This window comes from Oryctolagus cuniculus, chromosome 1, assembly GCF_051225735.1.
Source record: "Oryctolagus cuniculus isolate XC-2025 breed Fujian yellow rabbit chromosome 1, ASM5122573v1, whole genome shotgun sequence".
NCBI lineage: Eukaryota > Metazoa > Chordata > Mammalia > Lagomorpha > Leporidae > Oryctolagus > Oryctolagus cuniculus.
This window is the reverse complement of record NC_142867.1, coordinates 216200076-216215185: the sequence shown is the minus strand read 5'-3', so window position 1 is coordinate 216215185 and position 15110 is coordinate 216200076. Positions and strand designations below refer to the sequence as shown.

At 41.8% G+C, this 15110-nt stretch overlaps 1 protein-coding gene across 3 annotated transcripts in view; it reads right to left on the bottom strand.

The window, feature by feature from the left end:
- Positions 1-15110, bottom strand: part of HSDL2 (hydroxysteroid dehydrogenase like 2) — an 83856-nt gene that overhangs the window by 15670 nt on the left and 53076 nt on the right. For all 3 annotated transcript variants that reach the window (XM_008249545.5, XM_089301649.1, XM_089301650.1), the window contains 3 exons: positions 12784-12978; positions 8028-8099; positions 5769-5921 (listed from right to left, as the gene is read on the bottom strand). In XM_008249545.5, the coding sequence (XP_008247767.1) occupies positions 5769-5921; positions 8028-8099; positions 12784-12978 (420 nt within the window). The remainder of the gene's footprint in view (positions 1-5768; positions 5922-8027; positions 8100-12783; positions 12979-15110) is intronic.

The following is a 15110-nucleotide window of genomic DNA, read 5'->3' as shown; positions in this document are numbered from 1 at the left end:
TTTTCCAATTAAAAGATACAGACTGGCTGAATGGATTAAAAAAAAGACCCATCTATTTGCTACCTACAAGAAACACACCTCACCAACAAAGATACATACAGACTGAAAATGAAAGGATGGAAAAAGATATTCCATACTAACAGAAAGCAAAAATGAGCAGGTGTAGCCATCCTAATATCAGACAAAATAAGCTTTGACAGAAAAACTGTAAAAAGAGACAAAGAAGGACATTATGTAATTATTAAGGGAGGGGCCTGCAATGTGGCATATACAGTGCCGGCATCTCATATGAGCACCGGTTCGAGTTCCAGCTGCTTCACTTCTGATCTAGCTCTCTGCTATTACCTGGGAAAACAGTAGAAGATGGCTCAAATCCTTGGGCCCCTGCACTTGTGTGGGAGACCCAGAGAAAGCTCCTGGATCCTGGCTTTGGATCGGCACAGATCCAGCCATTGTGGCCATCCGGGGAGTGAACCAGCTGATAGAAGACCTCTCTCTCTTTCTGTTTCTGCCTCTCTGTAACTCTTTCAAATAAATAAATAAATATTTTTAAAAATGATTAAGGGATCAACTAAATAGGAAGATGTGACTATAGTAAATGTATATGCATCTAATGCTAATCTACAATATGGTCTAAACAGAACTAATTGATATCTATGGAACATTTCATCCCAAAGCTGCAGAATACACATTATTTTTATCAGGACATGGAACATTCTCTAGGATAGACCATATGCTAGGCCATAAAGCAAGTCTCAACAAATTAAAAAAAAAATTGAAACCATACCGTGTATCTTTCTGACAACAATGGAATGAAGATGGAAATCAACAACTTAAGAAACTCTAAAAAATATGCAAACACATGGAGACTGAACAACATGCTCCTGAATAAACAGTGGGTCATAGAATAAAAAAATCCCTAAAATAAAATGAGTAAGACAACACAACATATCAAAGGGAAGTTTACAGAAATTAGTGTGTACATCAATAAATTGTAAAGGCATTAAATTAACAATGCATCTCAAGGACCTAGAAAAATAAGAACAAACCAAAACCAAAATTAGTAGGAGGAAACAAGTAATTAAAATTAGAGAAGAAATAAACAAAATTGAAGCAAAAAAAATACAAAAGATTAGTGAAATGAAGAGCTGGTTTTTTGAATAAATAAATAAATAAATAAATAAACAAAATTGATATATTGGGGCTGGTGCTGTGGTACAGTAGTTTGGTCCTCCGCCTCCAGCGCTGGCATCCCATGTGGGTGCCAGTTCTAGTCCTGGTTGCTCCTCTTCCAATCCAGATCTCTGCTGTGGCCTGGGAAGGCAGTGGAGGATGGCCCAGGTGCTTGGGCCCCTGCACTCCCATAGAAGACCAGGAAGAGGCACCTGCTTCCTGGCTTCAGATAGGCACAGCTCTGGCAGTTGTGGCCATTTGGAGAGTGAACCAATGAATGGAAGACCTTTCTCTCTGTCTCTGTCTGTAACTCTGCCTGTCAAATAAATAAAATATTAAAAAAATTTGGCCGGCGCCGTGGCTCAATAGGCTAATCCTCCACCTTGCGGCGCCGGCACACCAGGTTCTAGTCCCGGTCGGGGGACCGGATTCTGTCCCGGTTGCCCCTCTTCCAGGCCAGCTCTCTGCTGTGGCCCAGGAGTGCAGTGGAGGATGGCCCAAGTGCTTGGGCCCTGCACCCCATGGGAAACCAGGAGAAGCACCTGGCTCCTGGATTCGGATCAGCGCGGTGCGCCGGCTGTGGCAGCCATTGGAGGGTGAACCAACGGCAAAAGGAAGACCTTTTTCTCTGTCTCTATCTCTCTCACTGTCCACTCTGCCCGTCACCCAAAAAAAAAAAAAAAAAAAAAAAATTTGATACATCATTGGTCCAAACCAAAAAAAGGGTCTAGGAAGGAGATGATCCAGAGATGAAAAAGGAGATATAACAGCAACAGCAGATATTACAGAAATAAAAAGAATTATCAAGAATTACTACAACCTGCTATATGCCAACAAATGGGAAAATCTTGAAAAAATGGATAGATTTCTGGACACATACAATCTACCAAATCGAGTCATTAAGACACAGAAAACCTAAACAGTCTAATAACCAAGACAGAGATTTAATCAGAAATAAAGATCCTTCCAACAAAGAAAAGCTCAGGACCAGATGGCTTCATTGCTGAGTTCTAGCAAATTTTAAAGAAGAACTCATTCCAATTCTTCTCAAATTATTCAAACAATTGAAAGGGAGGGAATCCTCCCAAACTCCTTGTATGAGGCTAGCATCACCACAATTCCAAAACCAGAAAAAGATACAACAAAGAAAGAGAATTATAGACCAATATCCCTGATGAACATAGATGCAAAAATACTCAAGAAATACTAGCTAATTGAATCCAAGAACACATCAGAAATATCATTCATCGGAACCAAGGGGGATTTATCCCTGGTATGCAGGGATGGTTCAACATATGCAAACCAATAAATATAATACATTACATTAACAAAGTGAAGAATAAAATCATATGATTATCTCAATAGATGTAGAGAAAGCATATGAGTACATCTTTTCATGATTAAAAAAAAAAACTTAAGCAACTGAGAATAGAAAAACATTTCTCAACACAATCAAGGCAACATATGGCAAACCCACAATCAGCATAATATTGAATGGGAAAAGTTGGAAGCATTCCCACTAAGATCCAGAACCAGACAAGGATGCCCACTTTCACCACTGCTATTTAATATAGTTGTGCAAGTTTTAACTAGAGCCATTAGGCAGGAAAAATAAATCAAAGGGATATAAATTGGAATGGAGGAAGTCAAATTATCCCTGTTTGCAGAAGATATGATCCTACATATAGGGGAACCAAAAGATTCCACTAAAGGATGATTGGAATTCTTATATAAGGTTGGTAAAGCTGCAGGATTTAAATCAACACACAAAAATCAATAGCTTTTGTATACACAGACAATGCTATGGTTAAGAAAGAATTTGTAAGATCAATCCCATTTCCAATGACTACAAAAATTTTTAAATACCTTGGAATAAATTTAACCAAGGATATGAAAGACCTTTACAATAAAAATCACAAAACATTAAAGAAAGAAGCAGAAGAAGACACACATACAAAAAATGGAAAAATCTGCCATGTTCATGGATTGGAAGATCAAAATGTCCATAATTCCCGGGGCCGGCCCTGTGGCGTAGTGAATAAAGCCACTGCCTGCAGTATCAGCATCCCATAAGGTTGCTGGTTTGAGTCCTGGCTGCTCCACTTCTGATTCAGCTCTCTGCTATGGCCTGGGAAAGCAACAGAAGATGGCCCAAGTGCTAGGGACCCTGCACCCGAGTGGGAGACCTGGAAGAAGCTCCTGGCTCCTGATTTCGGATTGGCCCAGCTCTGGCCATTGCAGCCATCTGGGGAACCAGCAGATGGAAGACCTCTCTCTCTGCCTCTGCCTCTCTGTAATTCTGCCTTTCAAATAAATAAATCAATCTTTAAAAAAAAGTCCACAATTCCCAAATCAATTTGCAAATTCAATGTGATCTCAATCAAAATACAAAGGACATTCTTCTCAGGTCTAGAAAAAACAATGCTAAAATTCATATGGAAACACAGAGACTCCAAACAGTTAAGCAATCTTAAACAACAAAAACAAAGCCAGAGGTATCATAATAGCAGATTTCAAGACATACTACAGGGCAGTAATAATCAAAATAGCCTAGTACTGGCACAAAAATAGACATGTAGACCAATGGAACAGAATTGAAGCCCGAGAAATTAATCCATGCTTGTAATCTTTGACAAATGAGATAAAATCAATCTGTGGAGAAAGGACAGTCTCCAACAAATGGTGCTAGGAAAATTGGATCTAGGTGTACAGAAGTATGAAACAAGACACTCTACCTTACACCTTATATAATAATCAACTCAATGGGGGCCAGCACTGTGGCACAGCAGATTAAGCTGCCACTTGCAGCACTGGCATCGAGTCCCAGCTGCTCCACTTCCAATCCACCTCCCTGCTAATGTGCCTACAAAAGTAGCAGAAGACAGCTCAAGTGCTTGGGCCCCTGCAACCTGGACTTCTTGGGAGTCCAGGAAGAAGCTCCTGATTCAGCACCACTCGTTATGGCCATTTGGGAAGAGAACCAACTGATGGAAGATTTCTCTCTCTGTGTCTCTCTTTCTCTCTCTGTAACTCTGACTTTCAAATTAATAAATAAACCTTTAAAAAGCAACTCAAAATGGATCAATGATCTAAATCTAAAACCTGATATCATTACTGGAGGAAAATATTGGGAAAACTCTGAAGGCATTGGCATAGGCAAAGACTTCTTGGAAAAGACCCCAGAAGCCCAGGCTTAAAAAGCAAAAATACACAAATGGGATTACAGCAAGCTCAGAAGCTTCTCCATCGCAAAAGAAGCACTCAGCAAACTGAAGAAGCAACTGATGGAATGGGAGAAAATCTTTGCAAACTATGCAAGTGATAAAGGATTAATATCCAGGACCTAAAAAGAACTCAAGAAACTCGAGAACAAAACAAACAATCCAGTTAAGGAATCGGCAAAGGACATGAACAGACATTTTTCAAACGATGAAACTCCACTGGCCAAGAGACACATTAAAAAATGCTTGTGATCACTAGCCATCAGGGAAATGCAAATAAAAGCCACAATGAGGCTTCACTTCACCCCCATTAAAATGGCTATCATCCAAAATAAAAAACCAATACATGCTAGTGAGGATGTGGGGAAAAGGTACCATAATACTCTGTTGGTGGGAATGTAAACTAGTACAACCATTATGGAAAACAATACGGACAATCCTCAGAGATCTGAAATTACATTTACCATATGACACAGTCATAACACTCCTAGGAATTTATCCAAATGAAATCAAATCAGCATATGGAAGGGTTATCTGTACCCCCATATTTATTGCAGCTCAATTCACAATAGCTAAGGCATGGAATCAACCCAGATGTCCATTAATTGATGACTGGATAAAGAAAATGTGACATATATACAGTATGAAATACTACTCAGCCATAACAAAGAATGAAATCCTGTCTTTTGCAACAAAATGGATTCAACTGGAAGCTATTATGCTTAGTGAAATAAGCCAGTCTCAAAAAAAATACGTTTTCTTTGATATGCAGCAGGTAATATAGAATATAAAAAATGTATATAGGGGCTGGCACCATGGCATAGCAGATAATGCCACCACTTGCCGTGCCAGCATCCCATATGGGTGCCAGTTTAAGTCCTGGCTGTTCCACTTCCAATCCAGATCCCTGCTAATGTGCCTGGGTAAGACAGTGGAAGATGGCCCAACTCCTTAGGCCCCTGCACCCACGTGGGAGACATGGAGGGGCTCCTGGCTCCTGACTTTGGATTGGCCCAGCTTCAGCCATTGCAGCCATTTGGGGAGTGAACCAGCGATGGAAGACCTTTCTCTTTGCTTCTGCCTCTCTGTAACTGTGCGTTCCAAATAAACAAACAAATACATCTTAAAAAACAAAATGAATTTTAAAAAATGTATAGGAATGAAATGGATATCTTGTGATATGATTGTTGTTTTAGCCCTTGTTTATACTCCTGCGGAACTGTAGTCTTTCTACTTTTTACTTGTTGACTATTATAGTTAGTGGTGAATTAAGCCTGTGATTATACAGTGGATTAAAATTATGTCTTTGCAATAATTAATGAAATGAAGAGAGTGTTTCCTAAAATCCACAGAATTAGAACACACAGTGCTTACCAGAGAGTTCAAATTGATAGATGGCTTGAGTAGCTTTAACAACATCATCACTGAGAGAGTCCTTAACGATTCTAAACGTCTCCTCCACAGGTCCAGAACGTTGTGGTTTGGGTTGTGGCCGCAACTTCTCCTCTTTGATTTCTGGAACAGGACCTGTAAAGTATTATTCATGTAAATGCCATTAAAACGTTGGCAGTGTAAGGGCACACATAGAATTAATTAACTACCAGGATGGATCTGCTACCGATTACACCTATTTGAATTTTTTTTTTTTTTTTTTAAAGAAAACAGTTTATTTCAACAAGCCTGCAATCCTGGGAAAAGGCCGAAAGGCTGATCTATGGATCCAAAACGTGCTCTTTCCTTCCAACAAGACAGCAAAGGGGTTTCTAAAGGGAATGGAGCCGGCGCCGCGGCTCAATAGGCTAATCCTCCGCCTTGCGGCACAGGCACACTGGGTTCTAGTCCCAGTCAGGGCGCTGGATTCTTTCCCGGTTGCCCCTCTTCCAGGCCAGCTCTCTGCCTGGCTCCTGGCTCCAGATCAGCACGGCTCCGGCCACTGTTTTTGTTTTTGTTTTGAAAGGCAGAGTTATAGAGAGGCGGCAGAGGTAGAGGTAGAGGTAGAGAGAGAGAGAGGTCTTCTATCTGCTGGCTCACTCCTCAGATGGTTAGAGATGAGGAGATGAGCCGATCTGGAGTCAGGAGCCAGGAGCTTCTTCCAGGACTCCCATGTAGGTTCAGGGGCCCAAGCACTTGGGCCATCCTGCCCTGCCTTCCCAGGTGCATTAGCAAGAAGCTGGATTCGAAACAGAGCAGCCTGGCCCGACACAAGTGCCCATACAGGATGCCAATGCTGCAGGCATCAGCTTTACCCACTACACCACAGAGCTAGACTCAAATAAATCATTTCTCAATAAAGTTACTTAAAAAGTAATGAATTGGGGTTAGCATTGTGGTACAGCAGGTTAAACCACTGCTTGGGACACTAACATCCCATTACAGAGGGCCAGCTTGAGTACTGCTACTCTGCTTCTAATTCAGCTCCCTGTTAATGTGCCTGGGAAGCAGCGGATGACGGCTCAAGTACTTGAGTCCCTGCCACCCACGTGGAAGATCTCGAAGAAGTTCCTAGTTACTGGCTTTGGCCTAGCCTAGTCCTGGCTGTTGCAGCCATTTGGGGAGTAAACCAGCAGATGGAAGATCTACAATTTTGTCTCTCCCTCTCACCGTCACTCTGCCTTTTAAGTAAATAAATAAATGTATATATTTTTAAAAGCCTGTAATTTAATGATAAAAGTTTTCAAAGAAATAACTTCCAGAAAGGCCTCAAAATTTAGCAAAATATTTCAAACATTCAAAAAAAAGAGCATAGGAAAAGAAAACTCCACTATTCGTTTACTATAGTTAAAATATAACAAATTTATTACACTAAAAAAATGCAGACTCCAAAATTATCTGAATAAAGGAAAAACAAAAAAACAAAAACAAAAACAAAACCCAGGCACTAGAGTTTGGCCTAATGGTTAAGACACTAGTTGGAATACTCTCATCTCATATTAGATTGCCTAGATTTGAGTCCAAGCTTCAGTCCTGACTCCTACTTTCAACTAATGTGTACCCTGAGAGGCAGCATGTGATGGCTCAAGTGATTAGCCCACTGCCACCCATGCGGGAAACCCAAATGGGCTCTTGGCTTTGGCCTGGTCCAGCCCGGGCTGCTGCGGGCAATTGGGGAGTAAAAAGGGATGGAAGATCAATAGATCTCAATCTCTCTCTCTCTCTGCATTCCACTTTTTAAATAAAAATAGTTAATTAGGAGCCAGTGCTGTGGCACTGTGGGTTAAAGCCCTGGCCTGAAACGCCGGCACCCTATATAGACGCCGGTTCTAGTCCCAGCTGCTCCCCTTCCAATCCAGCTCTCTGCTGTGGCCTGGGATAGCAGAAGATGGTCCTTGGACCCCTGCACCTGCGTGGGAGACCCAGAAGAAGCTCCTGGCTCCAGGCTTTGGATCGGCACAACTCTGGCTGTTGCAGCCATCTGGGGAGTAAACCAGCAGATAGATGAAAGACCTCTCTCTCTGTCTCTACCTCTCTCTGTAACTCTTTCAAATCAATCTTAAAAAAAGTTAATAATTAAAAAACAAAATAAGATTATCCTTTAAACAAAAGTCATTGTCATAGGATAAAATTCTATAATTTGGATAAATTTATAAGCTAAAATTTTCAATCTTTGACATAAAATATGGTCTGAAGTCTTACCATGTGATTCCATTTTCTTGATGCCCACATCTGGGTATTCATCTAAGAAGAAATCTGGTAACAAAGGCTGTCCTGAAAAATTGACCCAAAAGAATCAGTTTAATTTAACAGTGATAATACATTAAGATTTTAATAGCTGTTTAATGGGTATAATATCTGTTTTTATTTTGAGATCATTCTGGAGCAATGGAAAGGCCCTCATGAGAACTGTCAAACTACCTAATTGTCATTAAATTAGTGTCCCTATAACTGAGTTAGCCTCCTCTCCTACGACAAATGCCATCTGCAGGATCTAATCAAGAATCACCTGTTACGTAGAGCCTTTACCTGTTCTCCCAGGAGCCTTCAACCATTCTGCCCACATCCCTCTGAAGTGCTCAGGAGGAACCATGTCTTACCGGCCCCGCTGAGAGCAGGCGGCCCCGCAGTAAGAAGGACTTGCTTCCCAGCATCAACAATTTGGGCTTTTTCTCTCTTCCTCTTCCACTCACTCCATCATCATGAAAGCTAACCTGTCCTTTTTTTTTTTTTTTTTTTTTTTTTTTTTTGACAGGCAGAGTGGACAGTGAGAGAGAGAGACAGAGAGAAAGGTCTTCCTTTGCCGTTGGTTCACCCTCCAATGGCCGCCGCGGTTGGGGTGCTGTGGCCAGCGCACCGCGCTGATCCAATGGCAGGAGCCAAGTACTTCTCCTGGTCTCCCATGGGGTGCAGGGCCCAAGCACCTGGGCCATCCTCCACTGCCTTCCCGGGCCACAGCAGAGAGCTGGCATGGAAGAGGGGCAACCGGGACAGAAGCCGGTGCCCTGACCGGGACTAGAACCTGGTGTGCTGGCGCCGCAAGGCAGAGGATTAGCCTAGTGAGCCGCGGCGCAGGCCTAACCTGTCTTATTCTACTAGGTCTTACTGTCAGCTAGCTGTCGAGGTTAGGGTTCTAACACTACACTAACACCTCCAAGACCTGTGCATGCAAGGAGATGTAAGGGCCCTCAAGCCCTTAGTAAACACAGATGGTAACAGTCTTCCCTCTCTTTCACAACATGAAACAAACATCAGGAGGGCAGGAATGAACTGATCTTTGTTATAATCTAATATCACAGTACCTGGTCATACTAAGTTTTCAATGCTTGGTAGGATTTTTAGTTGAAATCAGATTTAAAACTGTACACAATGACACTATGTCTTCAGAACCTAAGACATAATTACACTGTGCCAGGACCCAGAAGACCCAAGACTTGTTCAGGCTCTGTCCCTTCTGAGCCATTTGCTCTTAAGCAAAGGCTTAATCTTTCCAGATCTCTTTTCCACTTGTAAACATTAACTACTAAATAATGTGAGTGTACTGTATGCCGGGCACTGTGCCAAACACATCATACACATTAATGCATTTGGTTCTCACAGATACCCTGTGTGGAAGAGATCATTCTCTTAATTTCACCAATAAGGAAACAAGCCCAGAGATAGTAGGTGACATGATCAGAGCCACACAGCTGGATTGCAGTGGCTCCAATCAGAAGCTGGGTTGTCTTCCCCCAACCCCATGTTCTCAATCACTAAACAGTATCACTTCCCTCACAGGATAGCTGGGAAGGTTAAATAGCTAACATTTATAACAACACTTAATAAAACTGCAATCTGTTGGGGCAAGCACTGTGGCATAGAGGGTTAAGCCACTACCTGCAGCGCCGACATCCTATATGGGTGCCAGTTTGAGTCCTGGCTGCTCTGCTTCCAAACCAGCTCCCTCCTAACGAGCCTGGGAAAGCAGCAGAGAATGGCCTAAGTACTTGGGCTCCTGTACCCACGTGGGAGATTCAGAAGAAGCTCCTGGCTCCTAGCTTCTGCCTGTCCCAGCCCGGGCAGTTGCAGCCATTTGGGGAGTGAAGCTGCAGGTGGAAGACCTCTCTCTCTGTGTCTCTCTCTCTCCTGCTCTCTCTCTGTGTCTCTCTCTCCTGCTCTCTCTCTAACTCTGCCTTTCAAACAAATAAAATAAATCTTTTTTTTTGAATCAGCTGATGTTGGATCAGATTTTTAATTGAATTGTTATGTGCCTTTCTCACCCAGTAAATCAATTCCTATATTTGTTTCCTCTTTGTTTTTTTTTTTTGCTTTATTTTTTTTCCTTTTTTTTAAACTTTTATTTAGTAAATATAAATTTCCAAAGTACAGTTTATGGATTACAATGGCTTTCCCCCTATAACTTCCCTCCCACTAGCACCCCTCCCATCTCCCGCTCCCTCTTCCATTCCATTCACATCAAGATTCATTTTCAATTATCTTTATATACAGAAGATTGATATAGTATATATTAAGTAAAGATTTCATCAGTTTGCACCCACACAGAACATAAATGTAAAATACTGTTTCAGTACTAGTTGTAGCATTAATTCACATTGGACACACATTAAGGACAGAGATCCCACATGAGGAGTAAGTACACAGTGACTCCTGTTGTTGACTTAACAATTTGACACTCTTGTTTATGGCGTCAGTAATTTCCCTAGGCTCTAGTCATGAGTTGCCAAGGCTATGGAAGCCTTTTCTTTTTAAAAAAGGAAATTTATTAGAAAACAAAACTGCAATCTGCTGTTTAATTCCATTAAAACTGAAGAGATAGGTGAGTATAATACAATTATAAAAAATTTAAATAACATAGTTTCTGTCACCTAGACTCTCAGTTTAAAGCAAAATTCTTAACATATAATTTAGCACAAATAACAGATATAAAATGATAATCCCATTTATGGCTATATTATCTATTATTTAGACTATCTTTCATATATAAAGGAAAAATTCACAACTGGCAGCAGCAGTATCATGCGCAACTTCAGAGAAGAAGTTACTTCTGACGGGGCCTTCTGGAAACTTCTCAAATCACTCCTCTGTTCATGAGACAGACCCTGTCATACACTTTTACCATTTCTCATTAAGCTACTCTAAGATACTGCACTTGAAACAAACCACAGTCTTAAAAGTTTTTTATAAAAAAAAATTAATGTATCATTTGTACCATATTCTCAAATGAAATTTTACTCAGTGATTTAAAGACCAACTTAGGAAACCAATTTTCATTTTTTCAAGACTCAGAAATGGCCAGAGCTGAAAAAGCCTTCTTTTTTTTTTTTTTTTTTTTTTTTTGACAGGCAGAGTGGATAGTGAGAGAGAGAGAGAGAGAGAGAGAGAGAAAGGTCTTCCTTTTGCCGTTGGTTCACCCTCCAATGGCCGCCACGGCTGGCGCGCTGCGGCCGGCACACCGCGCTGATCCGAAGGCAGGAGCCATGTGCTTCTCCTGGTCTCCCATGAGGTGCAGGGCCCAAGCACCTGGGCCATCCTCCACTGCCTTCCCGAGCCACAGCAGAGAGCTGGCCTGGAAGAGGGGCAACCGGGACAGAATCTGGCGCCCCGACCAGGACTAGAACCCGGTGTGCCGGCGCCGCTAGGTGAAGGATTAACCTAGTGAGCCGCGGCGCCGGCCTGAAAAAGTCTCCTTCTTCTTCTTCTTTTTTTTTTTTTTTACTTTTATTTAATGAATATAAATTTCCAAAGTACAACTTTTAGATTATAGCGGCTTTTCCCCCAATAACTTCCCTCCCACCCGCAACCCTCCCCTTTCCTGCTCTCTCTCCCCTTCCATTCACATCAAGATTCATTTTCGATTCTCTTTATATACAGAAGATCAGTTTAGCATACATTAAGTAAAGATTTCAACAGTTTGCTCCCACACAGAAACATAAAGTGAAAAATACTGTTTGAGTACTAGTTATAGCATTAAATCTCAATGTACAGCACACTAAGGACACAGATCCTACATGAGGAGTGAGTGCACAGTGACTCCTGTTGTTGACTTAACAAATTGACACTCTTGTTTATGGCATCAGTAATCACCCTAGGCTCTTATCATGAGCTGCCAAGGCTATGGAAGCCCCCTGAGTTCACTGACTCTGATCATATTTAGACAAGGCCATGGTCAAAGTGGAAGTTCTCTCCTCCCTTCAGAGAAAGGTACCTCCTTCTTTGATGACCTGTTCTTTCCACTGGGATCTCACTCGTGGAGATCTTTCATTTAGGTTCCCCCCACCCACCCAGAGTGTCTTGGCTTTCCATGCCTGAAATACTCTCATGGGCTTTTCAGCCAGATCTGCATGCCTTAAGGGCTGATTCTGAGGCCAGAGTGCTGTTTAGGACATCTGCCATTCTATGGGTCTGCTGTGTATCTCACTTCCCATGTTGGATCATTCTCTCCCTCTTTTATTCTATCAGCTAGTATCTGCAGACACTATTCTTGTTTATGTGATCCCTTTGGTTCTTATTCCTATCATTATGATCAATTGTGAACAGAAATTGATCACTGGGACTAGTGAGATGGCATTGGTACATGCCACCTTGATGGGATTGAATTGGAATCCCCCGGTATGTTTCTAACTCTACCGTTTGAGGTAAGTCAGCTTGAGCATGTCCCAAATTGCACATCTCTTCCCTCTCTTATTCCCACTCTTATATTTAACAGTGATCACTTTTCAGTTAAGCTGAAAAAGCCTTCTAATCGATAAATCACTTCAAAACCCTGCAACTCACATCTATTTTTCCCTTTGTTTCTTGTTTAAATTGTGCAGTTTGGGTTTTTACCTTCATAGGGGGCAACAGCTATTAAAATAACATATTTATTTTATAATCACACAAACATAGATGAAAAACAGATGTTCACTGTAGAAAATGTGGGAAAACACATTACTATTTAAAAAAAACCTATAAGCATTACCTGGTTTAACTGCATAGATGTCGAAGTTTTTTATTCCTTCTTCTTTCAATATATTTTCATCAATGATAAAGTTGCCAGTAAAACTTTTTGGCTTTCTGAAAATGGAATACGCAGCATCTGCAATGATCTCAACTTTTCTACACTGACTTTCAATACCAGATCCTCCCAGCATATCCATGGCAGCGGTGTGTATGGCTGTGGAGAAAACACACACACATAATAACATACACCTAACTCCAAATTAAACAAGACTACGGAAGTAACAAGCAAGCAGGACCTTCACAATGCATTTCTCAGATGATGAGAAAAAGGTCCAGAGAGTTCAAGGATTTGCCAAATGTTCTACAGGCAGAACTGGGTACAAAACACATGTTCCTTACTCTACACAATGCTTACACCTCATACAGAACTCCTTCCTCAGACTCATGGCGAAGCTAACGAGACTTCTGATTTAGAACACTCAAGAACTTGCATGCCGCTGTTCTTGAGAATCAAGAAAATCAGTGGCCGGTGCCGCGGCTCAATAGGCTAATCCTCCGCCTGCAGCGCTGGCACACCGGGTTCTAGTCTGCTCCTTTTCCTGTCCTGCTCTCTGCTGTGGCCCAGGAGTGCAGTGGAGGATGGCCCAAGTGCTTGGGCCCTGCATCCGCATGGGAGACCAGGAGAAGCACCTGGCTCTTGGCTTCGGATCAGCGGGCTGCGGCCATTGGAGGGTGAACCAACCACAAAAGGAAGACTGTTCTCTCTGTCTCTCTCACTGTCCACTCTGCTTTTCAAAAAAAAAAAAAATGTAAAAAATAAAATTAAAAGAAAAGAAAATCAGTAAAAATACAACAAAAAGAGCAATGAGCTGAAACTCGGATGAGTGGGATTTTTATACCAACTACACTATGACCTTAGTAAGCCGCTTCAACATCTTTGGCCTCAGTTTCTTGTCTCTATAATATCATGTGCCCTTTCCTGAGTTTACTGTTTCTCTTCCTCTTGTCCTAGAAGATACTTTGTTTTTCTTGTTCATCACTGGATCCCCAGTGTCTAGAACAATGACAAATAATAAGCAGGTAATAAATACTGATTGTATTTTTGAGGGGTCCTTTTTAAATTCATATAATAACATTTTATAAAAAAAATTTAGAAAATAAAGAGACGTAAGGAAAGAATTTTAAAATTATAATCTCTCTCTCGGGATGATTACTGTTAATATTTACATATAATTTTCACTATTTTAGGTATGTATACCTTTTTAAAAATATATTTATTTTTATTTATTTGAAAGGACAAGTGAGACAGAGAGAGAGATTGATCTATCATCCACAAGTTCTCTCCTCATATGTTCACAACAGCCAGAACTGGTTGAGCCAGAGGAAGCCAGGAGTCTGAACTCCATCTGGGTCTCCATGCCGGGGGCAGGGGCTCAAGCACTGCTGCCTCCCAATATACATTAGCAGGGAGCTGGATCAGAAGCAGAGTAGGGCCCAATGCTGTGGCACAGTGGGTTAAAGCTCCAACCTGCAGTGCAGCATCCCATATGGGCACTGGTTTGAGTCCCAGCTAATCTTTTCTTTTTGTCTTTGCTCTTTGGTATGGCCTGGGAAAGCAGTGGAAGATGGCCCAAGCCCTTGTACCCACGTGGGAGACCTGGAATAAGCTCCTGGCTCCTGGCTTCAGATTGGCCCATCTCCGGCCATTGTGGCCATTTGGAGAGTGAACCAGCAGATGGAAGACCTCTCTCTCTGTCTCTCCCTCTCTCTGTAACTCTGCCTCTCAAGAAAATAAATAAATCTTAAAAATACTGGGGCCAGCACTGCGGTGTAGCAGGTTAAGCATCCACCTACAGTGCTGGTATCCCATATGGGCACCAGTTCAAGTCCCAGCTGCTCCACTTCCAATCCAGTGGTCTGCTATGGCCTGGAAGGCAGTGGAAGATGGCCCAAGTCCTTGGGCCCCTGCACCCACATGGGAGACCTGGAAGAAACTCCTGGCTTCAGAATGGCATAGCTCTAACGATTGCGGCCATCTGGGGAGTGAACCAGCAGATAGAAGACCTCTCTCTCTGCCTCTGCCTATCTGTAACTGCCTTTCAAATAATAAATAAATCCTTACCAACAACAACAAAAAAAATTAAAGACTTCCTTTTATATTAACACACGGATTTACTGCCTTTTATTTTGCCTTCCGGGGGGATTTTGTCTCTTCTGTTTAGCATCTGTCAGCCCCAACCAAACACACACATACACTGTGTGCACTTATTAAGCCAAAAATACCAGTTTATAAAGTTTATTAACCACTAAGGAATCAAAAAACTGTGAGTTAAACTATGCTGTATC